The following is a 19101-nucleotide window of genomic DNA, read 5'->3' on the forward strand; positions in this document are numbered from 1 at the left end:
GTGATAATTGAGTTGTGATTCTTGCCTTATGTATGAGCGCATCCGGAGGAGTGTATTAATCTTCCATTATTCTAAACTTGGAAAGAATCTGAAGCTGATCGATCACTGAGAGGCGTCCGGACGGGCTGCTGAGACGTCCGGATGGATGCAAGCTGGAACAATAGCTTCTCGAAACAGTGAAGGTCCGGACGAAAATGTATGTCATCCGGATGGATGATGCTTGGTCTGTCAGGCGTCCCGACGGTATGGCACGTTGTTTGGACAAATGGAATAGTGGACAGATAGAATAGTGGACAGATGGGCGTCCGGACGGGATGGCTCGATCGTCCAGACGACTGGCAGGGAACCAGAGATTTCTGACTTGCAGGCAGAATCTTCTGACATCACTCTGAATAGTGGAATCCCTGATAAAACAACATCTTTACATACAAGTGATTTTGTCCAAACACAGAATGAGGCCAATAATACTAACAAACTCCCCCTTTGGCCATTCTGGGACAAAAATCACTTGACCAGTTTGTAAATACATTCCCAGTCCAAATAAAAATTACTCCCCCTTTTGTCACAAAGGGACAAAGGGTAAAACAGGGTAATGAAAATAACACAAATGGAATAAAATTACTCCCCCTAACGGTCTCAGAAGGACCAGGGTAAACAGAGTAATATAAGTCAAAGGGTTTAACATAGGAAAATATAAGTCAAATGTCTCAAAAAAAAAATATAGCAACACAGTAAAAACAAAAAGGGAGGAGCTCAATCATCCTCTGCCATAGGTGCAGTCCTAGGCGCATCATCCTCATCATCACTACTGCCAGGATGATGATACTTGAGACACTCCCTGAGATCCAATTGGTTCTGCTCCACCCGCTTGTTGATGGAGTGCACTTCCTGCTGCATGGAGGTTATGAATTGCTGCATGGTGCTCATGCCTCCCTGAATAGCAACTAAGGCCTCCATGATCTGTGAAAAGTTGATCTCCGGCTCTAAAGGCGGGACTGTCTGAGAAGATGAGGCCATATCTGGAAACCCAACTGGCATGGCAACAGGAATGGGCACCTCATCATCGGAGTCATCTCTCCGCAGCTGTGCATTAGACTTCATCAAAGTATGCTTGCCGATGGGCTGCTGAATCTTCATCTTTGGTTCTCCAGTAACGTTGATGCCTGACTGAAGAATGATCTGAGTGAGCAGGCAGCCAAAAGGGAGACCGGCATTACTCTCATCATGGGCCTCAAGCATGACACTCATAATATGCTTGCGCAGGCATAAAGGCAAGCAGAGGTGGATGGCATACACGAACTGGGCCTTCTTCAGAGTCAGGTCATTGCGCCTAACAACTGGCCTTAGGTTGTGCTGCACTATCTTGGCCAACAAGCGATGAGCGGGAGACAGTGCGCCAATCCAGATGGTGGTAGCATGCTCTTCGCCATGTGGAACTGCATGGAAGAACTCTCAAAGATCATCTTGGGAGGGAGGAAGCACCACCTCATTATATGGACTGCAGGGCAAATTGAGGACTGGTACCCCAATAAAGTGGCTGATGATTTGAGGATCAACAGTGATTATGTGCCCGTCAACAGTGGACTGCAATACCATCCCACGATCATCATCCTGCACCACCTCCAGGTTGGCATAGAAGAGTCTAACCAGCCTGGTGAGAACAATGCAGGCACATGTGCAGAGGTATCCCCAGTGGTAAGTCTTGATAGTCTCATAAATACTATCCAATGGAGGCACCATAATGTCAGACCGGACCACATTGCGCTCAACAGTGACTGTGCGCTCCATGATTTTGGTTTGGAGTGAGCTCCTCTCTTCTTCAGTCCTCTGGCGGACCCTGCGTAGGGAACTGATAGTAGACATGATTCTGCACAAGGAAACCAACAAGATTTTGCCAAGTATAGTCCAAAAAAAAAATATCCTCGTTAGGTCATAAAAATTGTGCAGAATAACGACAGTAAAAATGGACTTTTTGTAAAAGTAAAGACATAGAATATCACAATTAAGTCCAAATAATCTCAACATGGCAGACATATGTATCTCAAAAACATTCCAAAAAAAAAAAATTCTAACAGTTTCAAAATAAACTGAAAAGAGAAAGACAAGAGAAATACCTAGAATGTGAGAGAGAGATGGAAAAGGACAAAAAGAGCACAAAACTTTACTCACAAGCTGCCAAAAAGAAAGATTGTGTGGGATAGGATGGAGTGAACTGCAATCTAAGGTATATATAGCCTCTATGGGTCCCTCGTTTGGACGGTATATTAATGCCGTCCAGATGGGCGCTGCCTCGGGAATGAGTAGATTGGTCGCCCGCGTCTGGATGATTAATCTTAACCGTCTGCCCGATGCTGGCCGCACACGTCCGGACGTTAAACAACTCCTGTCAGAACGTCTAGGCTCCATCCCAGTCCGGACGCCAAGAAACTACCGTCCGGATGCTCCACACTGTAACATCAGAAAACTGAGGAAAATTTACAGAAATCAAATTTTTCCTAAGTTAGTTTAAGAACACACATGAATAAGCCACTGATAACACAATCAGAGAGCATCTCAAAACTAAGCAGAGATATAAAAGAGAGTTGAGATTTTAATTAGCACAAATATTTTCCTGGACATAGAAAATTCAAATAGACAACTCAACTCATGCAACGCGTGTGTGTGTGAAGACTTAACCCACAAGATATGACTATCACAGATATGACAAAGAGCAACCAGATTTTCTAGACAGGAGAGAAAATCAATGCAATATTAGTCAAAAGTCAAACCTTATAACTTAAGAGGGCCTAGCCACCCTCATCTGATACACTCCCCCTGAGATGCAGCACCTAATTGTTTTACTTGTACCATGAAGGACAAGGTAAGTGTTTTACTTGCACGCAGAGGGCAAGGCATAAAGCAAATTTAGCACACAAGCAGTGAATATACAATTTAAAGCACAAAATTTCATATGATTAACTGCTTGTTTCTTATGGTGCTGCAAACTAAAGGGAATGCCAGAGTTTTTAGGTTCTAGGTTAAACCAGCATGTGGTCAATTTGACCATCTTATCAAGGACCTCTCCTCTTATCCAAAATTTCTAGCAACACAAAGTTAGAGAAGGAAAGATGTACCTTTTAAGGGAGTCATGGATAGTGCACATTTTTCATCGCATGAGAAAAGAAGCTATCCTACTTTTGCATATACAGGAAAAATACTTGGCAAATTATAGTCAGAAACTCTCAATTATATCTAAGCAAAGTAAATTAATACCCAAAGAATTGAGATATCAGGAGAAAATACATGCAATTATCTGATATGCCAAGAGAAATAAAATATCCTGCAAATTCTCCCTAATTTTTTTTTTTATTAAAAACATGCAATATGGAAATGACATCATATGCAAGGCAAAATCAAACCTGTTGATGCCAATACAGAAAAACAGCCACTCGACCTGCTTTTTCTGTCTTCCCCAATAAATACCTACAAAGGTCTCCAAACAAAATATAGGGGGCAAAACAAAATACCATTGGTTCCTAGATTGTATATAAAATATAATAGCAAAATAAGCAATCAAACCTGATGCCGTAGGATTAGGAACCAAATCTTAGGCATGAACACCCGAACTTGCTAGGTGCATCAGTTCCCCCTCATGGGGTGATGGTCCTTCTTGACCCAAGCCTGCCTTTCTGAGGATGGTTGCTGGCAGGACATCATTCACTCCATCATGCTCTGCATCCAAGTAGGTGGCTCACTGTGATATTGATTTACTTCCACCTTCTGGGGCCTTCTAAACTGCTTGAGTTTGTTCATGGAGTTGCCACTATGATTGGCTGGTACAAATCGCTGCTTAGGCCGCTGGTGCTGAGATGCCTGGTATTGTGGTACATGAGACCAAGGAGCTTGATTTCTTGGTCCTTGATGATAGGGAGCCTGATACCATGGAGTTAAAACTGGGCTGCAGATCTAGTGCCATAATTTTCCTGTCGGGGCACTTCTTTCCTGGCCTTGGCTTTCTGAGCCTTGAGAAGGGAGCACTGAGGTCGTACATGCCCACTTAGACTGCAATGATGGCATATGGGAGGTCTTTTGATGGAATGAGGCTTCTGAGTGCCTGTAACATCATCATTGACCTTGTCTTTCCCTTTATCTTCAACAGTGGGAGGAGGCTCTAGGAATGCAGGTTTTACAAATACAGTCTTTGAGGAAGAGGGAGCATCAGAAGAGGGAGCTACATACCCGAGACCAGTCTTGTCAGTTGGACTCTTCTGGATAGACAACATACGAGTCAGCTTCTCATCAGTGACTCATTCTAACTGGAGCTGAGTCTCTAGCAGCTTCTCCTCGAGCTCTTATATCCTGAGCAGCAATGAACTCTTATCAATCTGCAAACTGTTCAGATCATAGATGTACTGCTTGCGACCTTCCCTCAGCTTCTCATACTCTTTATAGAGTGTCTTGTAGGCCTCCTTGAGTTCTTCTTCATTATCACTGTGCTCCGAATAGTAAGAGTCTTCTTCTTCAGCATGTGGGCAAACAAACGCCAGAAATTTTTCAGACTCTGGAGCTTCTTCTTCTGACTCATCACGGAGAGTCACATTGTATGCCTTACCCTTACCCTTCTTAAGATTCCCGTAATCTGCCCGGATATGCCCAAAGCCTGAGCATTCAAAACATCGGGGTCCTCTAGGATCCTTCTTCTCTTCTTCCTCAGGTTCAGCTTCTCTGGGAGGTTTCTTTATTTTTTCAGAAAACTTCTTCTTGAACCGATCATCCTTCATCAGTCTTCTGAAATTTTTGGCTAGCATAGCCATAGCTTTTTCTTCATCCTCAGAGTCATCTTCAGATGAGGCTTCTACCTTCTTCTTGGAAGCCTTTAGGGCAATGGTCTTTAACTTCTTGACCGGGGGCAGAGACAGCTCATATGTTTGAGAGACCCCACAAGCTCTTCAATCTTCATCTCTTCAAGATCTTTGCTTTCCTCAATGGTTGTTACTTTGATCCTGAAACACTCAAGAAAAGATCTTAGAATCTTTCGGATGAGTTTTACATCCGAGATAGGTTTCCCAAGACTCACCATGGAGTTTCTCAGGTCACTCATCTTGGAGTAAAACTCCTCGAATGTCTCTTCTTCCAACATCTTAATTTCTTCAAATTTTGAAATCAACATTAGAAGTTTGGTAGATTTAACAAGCTTAGTGCCTTCATATGTTGTTTCCAAAATTTGCCATGCTTCTTTGGCTGATTCACAGTTTGAAATTTTGGCAAATTTAGATGGAGAAAGTGCTTGGCACAGAGCATGGAGGGCTTTATCATTGGAAAACTGTGCATTTTTCTGAGGGACTGCCTCGAGGGTTGCATCCACTGGTTTAGTCCAACCAGTTTCAACAATACTCCAGCACTCAATAGATTTTAAAAAGAAATGCATTCGAGCTTTCCAATAGCCATAGTTCGTACCATCAAAGGCAGGAACAGAATTAAGAGTTTGAGACATATCAAAATATAGAAGTAAAAAAAAATAACACTCAAGAAATAAATCTCAACAGAGTGTACCAAGCTCTGATACCAATTGAAAATTTAAATTGACTTCTAAAATAAACAGTAAGTGTGTACACAAAGTGTCAACAAAAATAATAATACGAAAATTAAATGACACGGAGATTTTTGTTGACGAAGTGGAAACTCAATTAAGAGAAAAACGACTCTGGGGCAGCCAAACCCAGGATATCCACTATTCAGAAGACAAAGCTAGATACAAGATAGTAACACTCACATATACCCAATGCAGTGGTCGTACCTTGCTCTCTAACGTGTAACCCAACACAAACGCTTCCCAACCAGGTCTCCTACCTGAAGGGGTCTTCAATGGAATCCTTTATCTTAGGGCTGACTCCTAAGATAGACTTCAGATGTAGCGCAGCAACAACACCCTTGCAATGGCTTCAGAGGAAAAATAACGTCTCTGAGCATTTGTGGAATTCAATACCGAATTCTTACAGTTCTCAATGCCCAGGGGCCTCTATTTATAGGCTGAGGTGCAGAATGGGCAACTGCTATAATATGTACGGACGCCGTCCGGACGGACAACTGTGCAATAGAATTTTTTGAGATTTTCGCTGAAAATCTTTCCTGTTTAAGAGCCGTGTCTAGACGGTGAGACATTGTCGTTTGGACGGTCGCACGCCCGCTGCAAGTAATTTCCATATAAGGCTTCGCGCGTCCAGACCGTAGGGGATGAGCGTCCGGACGGCTGAACTTCAACACATAATTTCCATATCTGCTATGCACGCGTCCGGACCATGATAGGAAGTCGTCCGGACGGTTGAAGTCGAATCGGCAATTTCCATAATTGTTGAACGCGCATCCGGACCAAGGCTGACTGACGTCAGGACGGGAAACCCCATCGTCTGGACGAGTGTATCAATCTTCCCTTACTCTAAACTTGGAAAGAATCTGAAGCTGATCGATCTGAGAGGCGTCGGGATGGGTTGCTGAGACGTTCGGACGGATGCAAGCTGGAACAGTAGCTTCTCGAAACAGTGAAGGTCCGGACGGAAATGTATGTCATCCGGATGGATGATGCTTGGTCTGTTGAGCGTCCGAACGGTATGGCACGTCGTCCGAACGGATGGAACAGTGGACAGATGGGCGTCCGGACGGGATGGCTCGATCATCCGGATGGCTGACAGGGAACCAGAGATTTTCTAACTTGCAAGCAGAATCTTCTGACATCACTCTGAATAGTGGAATCCCTAATAAAACAGCATCTTTACATATAAGTGATTTTGTCCAAACAGAGAATGAGGCCAATAATACTAACATCTATAAAATGGATGGGTTGTTTTTGTAGATTGTTACTTTGAATCTTTGATCGGAGGTTAGGGACTTACGGTTTTGGGGGTTTTCCTTTTTGTTTGTTGTACAACGTGACCTTGGATTCTTAGGTTTGGGAAATCAGATTTTGCTTTGGTTGTTTCTGCACTATCTGGTATGGAGGAGACGCCGAAGGGAGATTTTTTTTTTTCCCAGTTTACTGACTGAACATTACTGATTTTTTTTTCGTTTGATTTGAATTATTCAATTCTTTTTTTTTTCAAAATTATTCCTAGTCGGGTAATTACTCAACTTTACCAACAAGCACCGTCAAGGATCGGAAACACCATTTCTGACCTCGACTTACTTGACACCCACCCCTACTCTAATGGCTACTTGTTGATATCAAAGATATTCAGCTCTGTTGTCATGTTGCCAAAAGAGATCTTCATCGCCCCAAACCTACAATTTATTAGGGTGTTAGCTGTAGCTAAGAATGGTCACCCTAGAATCACCGGTATCTGAATTCCAACATTTTGAACCGGCTCCGTATCAAGCACAATAAAATCCACAGGGAAATAAAACTTATCCACTTTTACCAAAACATCCTCAATGATTCCTCATGGTATCTTCACCGACCTATCAGCCAATTGAAGTGTCATGGAAGTAGGCTACAATTCTCCTAACCCCAATTGTAGGTGGACTGAATAGAGTAAGAGATTTACACTTGCTCCAAGATCTAATAAGGCCTTCTCAATTCTGCTGACTCCTATCAGGCAAGAGATAGTAGGATACCCAGGTTTCTTGTACTTAATGGGGAGCTTGCACTGAAGGATTGAGCTAACCTGCTCGGTCAAACAAACTTTCTTTGGGACATTAGTTCTCCTCTTAACTGTAATCAAGTCCTTCAAGAACTTGGCATAAGACAGCACTTGCTGTATGGCATCCAAAAATAGGATATTAATTTGAATTTCTTTGAACACCTCAAGAATGTCCTCAAACTTCCCTCCTTTCTTAGGCGCTTGTAATCTGTCTAGGTATGGTGCCTTAGGCACAAATGACCTAGGGGGATCCTCAATGATGGGTGTGGTTTTAGATGGTTCCACATCTCTCTCCTCATTGTTGCCACTATCTTGCCCTTGAGACACAGCTGGGTTCTTTTCAAGAAGAATCACTTGATTGTCCACTTGTCTCCCAGACCTCAATGTGACAATAGCTTTCACATGCTCCTGCCTATCTGGAAGATTTGAAGAACTTCCCCCACCAAATTGTAACTTCGGATTGGGCACGGGCTGACTAAGGAGCTTTCCATTCTCTCTCTCACCCAAGTGATTAGCCATTTCACCCATCTGAACCTCCAGCTTGGCAATGGCTTGGTTGTTCACCATGGTGGTATTCTTCACTTCACTAAAAGATTTGCATGTAATCTGCATAAAGGCCTTGAGAGATTCCTCCAGAATGGATTGTGAAGAAGAGGTTGGCACTTGAGTGGTTGGTTGGTATACTGGTGCTGGTTGAGCTAAATGACCCTGATTATGAAATTTGGGAGGGTATTGATTTTGGGCATGATGTGTGGCTCCTCCCTGATTCATGGGTTGATTCTGCTTCCAAGAGAAATTAGGGTGGTTTCGCCACCTAGGATTGTAGGTCTCAGAGAAAGGTCCATTTGCTTGCTTACTATAATCATTGAAAGCGTGCACTTGTTCCATCAAAGACTCAACAAAGGTCGGTAAGGATGGACAGTTCTGTGCCAAGTGCATAGGACTAGCACAGATGAAACAGCTATCACTATGGAGTGTGTTGGCAGCATTGATAGACTTACCTACTGTGAGAGCATCAACCATCCTAGTGAGAGCATCTATCTTCATCTTCAAACCAATGTCTTCCTTAACCTCATAGATGCCTCCTTTCTTGGGGATACAGGCAGATCTATCCTGACAACTTAAAAAATCCAATTGCTGCAAGTTGTCGGATAACTTATTGATGAGTGCCAAATATTGTATATTTGGACTCCTTAATTTGCATTTGTTAAATCTTTATCTTTGTTATTTTCTAATGTTTTTGTTAGTTTTAGTGTTTAGTATTTGCAGGTCATTGAGAGAAAATGACGGTATTTATGTGGAATTGAAAAAAAAAAAGAAAAAAAAGGGGGAAATAAAAAGGAATGAGATATTTTGTAAAAGACCAAAAAGAGAGGAAAATTGAAGAAAGCCAAGAAGCTTGCTGTTAACGGTAGGACCAAAAAAAAAAAAAAATGAAAGAAGAAGAAAAAAATCGAGGAAAGTCAAGCTTACTGTTATGTGGGACCTACAAGAAAAAGTAAAGAAAAAAAGTGATGTCTTGTGTACGTGAACTGAGCAAAGAAAGCAAAGAAGATGTCTTTTTACACAAGCGTAGATTTTTTTTTACACAAACACTATTTTGTGTTTGCGGGGAGCCTCTCTTTTGTACATAGCAGCAGGCAGCAGGTGTTCATTTTTTTATTTTTCTGCAACATTTTCTCCTTTGTGTCTTTAATATTTATGATTTTAATTCAAGGTTTTATGATTTATTTTTTCATCATGTGTAGCTAAATTCTCAACTAAAGTTGAAGATGAAACCTCACCATTGAAGAGCAACAATATTTTCATGAGAGTTTATACTATTCGATTTTATGAGTTTTTGATTTCTAATTGTTCTACTTCAAGTCAATTATTGAGATGATTTCTTGGATATCTATTGTGATTTTCAGATACATGTGATGATTTGAGATAGTTTCATTTAATTGATTGCTTGGGTTTTCATTTATAAAAAACGTTGGATATTCATTGTGTTTCGCTCTTCGGATATATTTGATAATTTGGTTTAAATTGGATATCTTTTGTGATTTGTGCAAAGAACAGATTCATTGAATGATCCAATTAATTTTTTAAGTATAGTAAAACATACATAAGATTTGTAAGGTGAGAACTTCGAATATGTATTTGTTAGTATTTTGGCCTCATTCTAAGTTGGGACAAAATCACTTATGTGTAAAGATGTTGTAAACATGGATTCCACTTGTCAGAGCATTTTCAGAAGACTCTGCACTATCAAAAAGATAGAAGATTTCAGATTCTCTGTCAGCCGTTCGGACGACGTGTTATCCCGTCCGGACTCCCATCTGTCCACTGTTCCATCCGTCCAGACGACGTGTCATCCTGTCCGGATGCTAGACAGACTAGCATCATCTGTCCTGACGACGTATTTTTTTTTCTGTCCGGACCCTTCACTATATCGAGAAGCTTCTGTCCAGCGTGCATACGTCCGGACATCTCAGCAGCCCGTCCTGACGTCCATCAGTGATCGATCAGCTTCAGATTCTTTCCAAGTTCATAATATGGGAAGACTGATATCACCGTCCGAACAATGTGGTTTCCCGTCCGGACGCGCTCATATATAAGGCAAGAATCGCAATTCAAATATCACCGTCCGGACGTCAGTCAGCCTTGGTCCAGACGCGCGCTCATCAGTTAAGGAAATTGCCGATTTGACTTCAATTGTCTGAACGTCTGCCTCTCATGGTCCGGACGCACGCATAACAGATATGGAAATTGCCTATTGAAGAATTGCCGTCTGGACGTTCATCCCCCTTGGTCCGGACACTCGAAGCCTTATATGGAAATTACTTGTAGCGGACGTGCGACCGTCCGGACGTTAGTGTCTCACCGTCCGGACGCGGCTCTTAAACAGGAAAGATTTTCAGCGAAATTTTTGGAAAATCTTGTCTCACAATTGTTCGTCTGAACGGCCCAGGTTCACCGTCCGGACGACGTCCGTACATATTACAGCAGTCGCCCATTCTGCACCTCAGCTTATAAATAGAGGCCCCTAGGAATTGAAAACTGCAAAAATTCGGTATTGAATTCCACAAGAGCTCAGAGAAGTTCAAGATCCCTCTGAAGCCGTTATAAGTGTTCTGTGCTACATCTGAAGTCTATCTTAGGGGTTGGCCTTAAGGTAAAGGATTCCATTGAAGACCCATTCAGGTAGGAGACTTGGTTAGGAAGCGTTCGTGTTGGGTTACACGTCAGAGGGCAAGGTACGACCACTGCATTGGTACATGTGAGTGTTACTATCTTGTATCTAGCTTCGTCTTCTGAATAGTGGAATTCCTGGGTTTGGCTGCCCCGGAGTGGTTTTTCTCTTGATTGAGTTTCCACTTCGTCAACAAAAATCTGTGTGTCTTTTAATTTCCGCTGTGCTTAATTTTTGTTGACACTTGTGCACACACTTTATTTTTAGAAGTCAATTTCAATTTTATATTGGTATCAAAGCAGGCACACTCCGTTGAAAGGATTTATTTCCTGAGAGTGATCCTCATTTCTTGTGACTTCTATTTTTTTTATTACACCTTTTATCGTGGATTTCTCTCAGTTATCTGAAGAAAATCATGATATTGAGCTCTCTAAATTTTTTGCTAAAATAGATAAAATTGTTTCTCCAAAAGAGCTCAAAAAGGTGAAGCAAGAAAAAGAGTCTTTGATTGTTCAGTTATCTGAATCACATGCTTTGATTGACTCTTTGAGATCTGAGAATACTATGCTATTTAAAATTATTGATACACTTGAGAATAAATGAAAAGAATATGAGGATCTCTTGAAAAAATTCTCAAGTGATAATTTGAAAAGCATGCTTTGTATTCATTCAGATATTTCTAACAAGCCTGCTTCAATTGTTGATGATATGAGTACTTCTACTTCACATGCTTCTGATTCTGAAATAAATTCTATTGATATTAAGCCTGCGATAGTAGATACAGCTTGTTTAGAAAATTCTTGCTTAACTAATCATGTGATGCCAAAATCCAAAGATACATGTACACAAGCTCATGGCAAGTTTGTCCCTACTTGTCATAATTGTGGGAAGATTGGTCATATTAGGCCAAATTGTTATTTGTTGAAATCCCACAGGCCTTGGATTAAGCAGGATGCTCTGAGAAAAAGTGAAGCTGAAGATTCTTCCTCAGCAAAATATGTCCCTCCGCATAGGAGACATATAAAAGGTAAAGGCAATGTTATTTGTAAGAATGCTAATCATAATTTTGCAGAGAATACAAAGAAGCATTCAAACAAAGAAGCTTGCCTACCTGTCATCACTGCGGCATCACCGGTCACATCTGATCCAAATGCCCACAACTCCAGAAGTTGAAGGTTCAGAGGAAGCTGCCAACTAGAGCTACATTAGGCACTCTACCTCCTACGGCGCTTCAGGCTCCATGGCATCAACAGTAGTTTGTTCCTGCCTATCATAGTGGCAAATCAAAGAAGAACAAATCAAGGCGCTACAAGAGAAAGCCGCAGAAGCCCATTAGCTACCATGACTATGAAGGGTTTCTGAGCCTGATGCAAGGTATGCTAAGGAGAATTGACAACATGGGCAAGGCCTGCAAGCTACCGCCACGAGTCAAGCAGGTATGGGTCAAGAAGGATGAGAACATTCACCCCTTGAGGGGGAGTGGACTCACCTAGTAAAGGTGAAGTCTTCCCATGCCTAGGATTTTGGTTCCTAACTGCTAGTGCATGTCAGGTATGTTTGCATTGCATCGTTTATCATGTCATATCTTATTCATGCCTTGCATTCTATTTAAGGAACCTTTTTATTCTATCCCCATAATTTCTCTGGTTTTCTTGAGAAACATCTGCATATATTTTTTGGGGATGACAGTTAAAGCACGTCGGGCGGCTGCTTTTCTATCTTGGTATTTCTAAACCTCTCTCCATGAAGACAGGTTTGGTTGAATCTTACATGCTGGGATTAGATGTCATTTCATTTTCCATAAGCATGTCTTTGTTGTTGTTGTTGTTTTTTTTTTTTTTTTTTTTTTTTTTTTTTTTTTTCTGTCTCATCTTTCAACAAAAAATAAAAAATAAAAAATAAATTGGGAGAAGATGTGGAACTTTATTTCTTTCTTTTGATAGCTTTTCAGATATTGCATGTATTTTTGCCTGATATCTCAGTTCATTGTGCATTGATTAAATATGCTTATATATGATTAAATATGCATGATATCTTCTAAGTTTTCCTGTTGCATCTTAATGACAGATAGTTACTTTCCTCATGCGATGAAAATGTGCACTATCTAAGACTCCCCTAAGGTAAATCTTTTCCTTCTATGACTTTTTGCTTCTAGAAATTCTAGATAAGAGAAGAGGTCTTTGATTAAGATGGTCAAATTGACCACATGCTAGTTGAACCTAGAGTCTAAAAATTTTGGCACTCTTTAGGTTGCAGCACCATAAGAATCAAGTAGTAAATCATATGCAGTATGCGCTTTTAAATTGTATATTCACTACTTATGTGCTGAATTTGCTATATGCCTTGCCCTCTACGTGCAAGTAAAAATTTTACTTTGTCCTTCATGGTACAAGTAAAACAATTAGGTGCTGCATCTTAGGGGGAGTGTATCAGATGAGGGTGGCTAGGCCCTAGTAAGATAAGGTTTGACTTTTGGCTGATCCTTCATTGATTTTCTCTCTTGTTTGGAAAATCTGGTTGTTTTTTTTGTCATATCAGTGAATTTCATACCTTATTGAGAAAGTCTTCACACACACATGCATTGCATGAGTTGAGTAATCTATTTAAAATTTCTATCTGCAGGGGAATTTGTGCTTATTGAATACTTAACTCTCATTTATATCTTTGCATATTTTTGCAATGCTATTTGACTGCTTTATCAGTTGATTATACATGTATGTTCTGAAGCTAACTTTTGGGAAAAATATTTTTCTGCATATTTTCCCCAAGTTTCAGATTTTCAAGTGTGAAGCATTCGAACGGACCTATTCTTCGTCCAGACAAGCGCAGTCTTACCATATGCTGACCTAGCAGTTGCCATCCGGATTGTTAAGTGACACATCCGGACAAGATCTCTACAGGTTTAAGACTTGCGTCTCTTTCTTTGCCATACACACATCTTTGCATTTTTATTGATTTATCATGACATCTTGTGTGTTTTTCTTGTGGATTTCTCCTGAGATTTTGGCATTTTTTGCACATCTCTTTTAATCCCATGATCTTCATTGTGTCTTCCGTTATTCTTTTAAGTCTTTGTGCTTTTAGAATATTGGAATATTTGTTGGGATATTTTCTTGAGATAGTGTGCATGAAAATCCTTCTCTATCTATGTGTTGGGCTGATCTTGATATATTTATGCCTTATGAGTAGCTGCATTGCTTATATTTCTCTTTGGCATTCATTTGACAGCCGTCTTAAATACCACATTATTTTTGGAACTAATAGGATCTAATGGTATTTTTGGAAGTATTTCTGGTTGATTTTGATTCAGGAATATGACATCCAGCGGCTCCCAGCACAATGTTTGAGAGATGGATCCTTTGGAAAACTGACTGTTGTTGAAGTTGGATGTTCAAATTCCAAAGGTCTTAGGATTAAGATGAGCTTTTCCCCCTAGCACATGCAGAGCCTTCCGTAGCATTCCCTTAGATCTGCGTCAGTTTGAGGTTCAATGGTGACTCTCCTCAGTTATCTTGTAGACCAGTTGCTTAGAGGATGTCAATCTGCGGATAACCAGTTTCAGGCTTTGCAAAATCAAGAGATTGAAGGATTTTCAGTTCGTGGTTCCCGACTTCCTGAGCTAGAAGCCGAAGTAGTATAAATCCAGCTTTTATGGATTTCTCTCCGTTACTTGTTTTCAGTGGATCAGCAGGATTTGGTACTTGGAGGATTTCTGTTCTTCTCTTTTGAGCCTCTTGCAGACTTTTCTCTATTTTCCAATTTTTTGGATTTTAGAAAGTTTTTTGTTTGTGGATATTATTACTCTATTTACCCTTGTACTTTTGAGACTTTGAAGGGGATTAATTGTTGTGTGGTTTTTCTCATTACTCTATTTTACCCTTTTTCCCTTTGTGACAAAAATGGGGAGTAATTTTTATTTTTGGACCGGGAATGTATTTTCAAACCGGTCAAGTGATTTTTGTCCCAGAATGCCCAAAGGGGGAGTTTGTTAGTATTTTTGCCTCATTTTGTGTTTGGACAAAATCACTTATGTGTAAAGATGCTGTAAACAAGGATTCCACTTATCAGAGCATTTTCAGAAGACTTTGCACTGCGAAAAAGATAGAAGATTTCAGATTCCTTGTCAGCCGTTGGGACGACGTGTTATCCCGTCCGGACGCCCATCTGTCTACTGTTCCATCCATCCGGACGACGTATCATCCCATCCGGACGCCAGATAGACCAGTATCATCTATCTGGACGACGTCTTTTTTTCCGTTCGGACCCTTCACTGTATCGAGAAGCTTCTGTCCAGCTTCCATACGTCTGGACATCTCAGCAGCCCGTCCGGACGTCCATTAGTGATTGATCAGCTTCAGATTCTTTCCAAGTTTAGAATATGGGAAGATTGATATCACCGTCCGGACAATGTGGTTTCCCGTCCGTACGCGCTCATGCATAAGGCAAGAATCGTAATTCAAATATCGACGTCCGAACGACAGTCGGCCTTGGTCTGGACGAGCGCTCATCAGTTAAGGAAATTACCGATTCAACTTCAATCGTCCGGACGTCTGCCTCTCATGGGCCGGACGCACGTATAGCAGATATGGAAATTGCGTGTTGAATAATTGCCGTTCGGACGTTCATCCCCCTTTGTCCGAATGCTCAAAGCCTTATATGGAAATTACTTGCAGCGGACGTGCGACCGTCCGGACGTCAGTGTCTCACCGTCCAGACGTGGCTCTTAAATAGGAAAGATTTTCAGCGAAATTTTCGAAAAATCCTGTCTCACAGTTGTCCGTCCTGACGGCGTCCGTACATATTACAACAGTCGCCCATTCTGCACCTCAGCCTATAAATAGAGTTCCCTGGGCATTGAGAACTGCAAGAATTTATTATTGAATTCCACAAGAGCTCAGAGAAGTTCAAGATCCCTCTAAAGCCGTTACAAGTGTGCTGTGCTACATTTGAAGTCTATCTTTGGGGTTGGCCCTAAGGTAAAGGATTCCATTGAAGACCCCTTCAAGTAAGAGACCTAGTTGGGAAGCGTTCATGTTGGGTTACACGTCAGAGAGCAAGGTACGACCACTGCATCGGTACATGTGAGTGTTACTATCTTGTATCTAGCTTCGTCTTCTGAATAGTGGAATTCCTGGGTTTGGCTGCCTCGGAGTGGTTTTCTCTTAATTGAGTTTCCACTTCGTCAACAAAAATCTGTGTGTCTTTTAATTTCCACTGTGCTTAATTTTTGTTGACACTTGTGCACACACTTTATTTTTAGAAGTCAATTTCAATTTTCAATATTGATGAACAAGAGAATTTGTTGCGATGATTTGGTGGGTGTCGATTCTAAAACCTTAGTACCTTGTGAGTATTTTAAAACTCACAACACTTATCCAAAGTCCTGTAAGCTTCATCCCCTGTCAAACTCAAGAATGCTCTCCCATTCATTGACTCGATCATACTTCGGTTGGATTGAGTTAATCCTTGATAGAAAAATTGAACAAGTCTCCATTTCCTATATCCACATGGAGGGCATCTTATCAACAACTCCTGAAATCCCTCCTAACCTTTTGAAAATTTTTCATACTCCTCCTGAGTAAAAGAACTTATCTCCTTTCTGTACTCATTCACTTTGGACATTGCAAAAAACTTGTTATAGAACTTATTCAACAGGTTTTTCCAAGATGTAATAGACCTGGGCATGTTTGAATCCAACCATGCCTTGGCTCTATCGTGAAGAGAGAAAGGAAATAGTCTAAGTTGAATTGACTCCTCAGAAAAGTGTTGAAACTTGAATGTGGCACAGATATCCTTGAACTTCTTCACATGGCTATAAGGATTTTCATGATCTAAGCCATGAAATGAGGGTAGGAGTTGGATGACATGAGGCTTTAAATCAAAGTGGGTAGCATTGGTAGGTGGCAATACTATACACGAAGGAGAGTTTGTTGCAACTGGTGTGAACAAATCCCTAAGTAATCTAATATAATCCACGTTTTCAGCTCTTGGTTGTTCATTCTCTACCCTAGGCTGCTCCACATTCACGTTATCTCCCATCTCAACAGACTCTCTCAATAGGTGCTCTACGCTTTCTCCTAAGATTCCTTTCTAATTCGAGATCTAAAGGTATCAACTCTAAGTTTAGGGATCTTTGACCAAGCATACACCAAACACAAAGTTCTAAAATAAACTAACTAACGAAAATAAAAATATTCAAAAAAAAAAAAAAAAAACAAACAAAAGATAATGTAAAAACAGAAACAAAATATTAACAAAAATAAACCAAAAGAAAATGCAATTTTTTTTTATTGGACAAAAAAGCAAAAACAAATAAAAATAAAAAGAAACAACAATTGCAAGAAGAAAAAAATAAATAAAAAATAAAACACAAATCTACCTAAACTAGTAGAAAAATAAAATCTATTTAAACGAAAATCAATTTCCTCAAACAAAACAATTCCTCGGCAACGGCGCCAAAAACTTGTTGTGAGTTTTAAAGTACTCGCAAGCGTACGAATCGTTTGCAATATAGTGTGTGCAAGTGTGAGGTCGAATCCACAAAGAATTGTGTTGCGAAAATTAATCTCTATTTAAACTAGTCGTATTTTAACCTAGTTCCAAATTTTTGGGATTTTTCTTATGCAAAATAATAAACTAAATAAATCTGAATTAAAAACAATAGATAAAAAACACTAAGGTCTTCAGAATCCACCTCGCCCAACCAAACACCACATTCTTTTATTTTACTCATACACCCGATATACAAATAAGCCTTATTCATTGTTCAAAGTTCCTTAAAAATTATATTAAATCATTCAATGAATCCAACTGAATAACAAATCACAACGAATATTCAATTGAAATTAAATCATCCAATGTATCCGTTTTGACAAACAAATCACAATGGATATCCTCTTTCAATCAAATTATTTGATGTATCCATCGGTTGAAACACATTGAATATCCAACTTTTAATAAATAATCATTCAATCAAAAGACATAAATCAATTAATTGAATATTGGGCTTGAACAATATTATGAGAAATATCGGAATTGTATAAAATAAAATAACAAGAATGAAAGAGTTATTAATGGCAAGGTTTCATCTTCAACTTTAGTTGAAGATTTAGCCTCTCATGACTAAATTCAACATACAAAGTTTAATAAAAAACATTAAAAAAATAAATGTCTTACAAAACAAAAATGAAAAAACGCATGCAAGAACAAGACCTACTCTTGGTGCGGCTGTAAAAGAAAACGTATGGGAACAAAATTGCCACTCAAACACTGCACCTCTCCCTACGTCTTACACGTTTCGTGCTGCATTCCAATTCTGAGAAGCATGCTTGAAGAAAATTGTGCCTCCTGTTTTGTTCGGTTCTCCCGAGTGCCACTTCACTCCTCCAAAAATATATATATTTTCAACCCTTTTAAGTTTTCACGCCTCCACATATATAGTTTCGGTGCCTCACTTCTCAACAAAATGTGTGTCTAGGTCAAAAAATTCTTTCCATATCTGCATGTATGGCGCCTCCACACCCATGTGTTTTGCTATTCTTTTAACTCACGCTTGTTTCTAGGTTCTTTTTTAAAAAACCAATTCTCACCCAAGTGCATTAGGTTAAGACAAAAAAAGAAAAAAAGAAAAAAAAGAAACTCTCTCCTTGGCGCCTCCACACCACGTGTCTTACAAGAGGAAAGATTAACATATATGCTATCATTCCTAAAGGTATCGGGGCCTTAAAACTTGCTGTAGTGAGCTGCCAGTTCACAATATATTTATATATATTCCACTCAAACTTGTGCTGCTCCACGTGTTTTTCTTTTCTTTTTTCGAATGGCTTTAATCACTTATTTTTCTGTTTCTTTGCAATTTCACAAAAAGATGACCATTTTCTCTCAATGATATGCAAAACACTAAAACACCAAAACTAACCAAAAAATATCAAAAAACAACAAAGCTAAAGGTTTAACAAATGCAAATTAAGGGGATCCAAATACACAATATTTGGCACTCATCAATGACCGAGAAAAAAGTTTGTGGAATCCATCTATCAGGCGCTCTCGTCACTGCCATTTTTGTATCAGAGTCCCAATTTGAATAGAATAAGAGTACCCCCCCCCCCCCCCATACAACTAGTCCAACTCTAGTTCAATTCATTAAGCAGGAAGAATATTTTTCTTTAATTGAACAAAAGGAATAACAGGTGTCTTGGATGAATAGGGGCGATAACAATAATGGTTAATAGCTGTATTCTCTCAATTCGAAAGGTACAGGCTTGAGTTCCCCCTCGAGGGTGCCGGTTATTTTTGCTCTGGAACGCAGCCGAA

General features: G+C 40.1%; 1 protein-coding gene across 1 annotated transcript; it reads right to left on the reverse strand.

Moving 5' to 3' along the window:
* Positions 1 to 7463: 7463 nt before the first annotated feature.
* Positions 7464 to 8636, reverse strand: LOC133876786 (uncharacterized). The gene has a single exon (XM_062315032.1). It carries the CDS (start codon positions 8634 to 8636, stop codon positions 7464 to 7466), a length of 1173 nt encoding a protein of 390 aa, XP_062171016.1.
* Between the last annotated feature and the right edge of the window lie 10465 nt (positions 8637 to 19101).

Source organism: Alnus glutinosa, chromosome 9 (genome assembly GCF_958979055.1).
Source record: "Alnus glutinosa chromosome 9, dhAlnGlut1.1, whole genome shotgun sequence".
Classification (NCBI taxonomy): domain Eukaryota; kingdom Viridiplantae; phylum Streptophyta; class Magnoliopsida; order Fagales; family Betulaceae; genus Alnus; species Alnus glutinosa.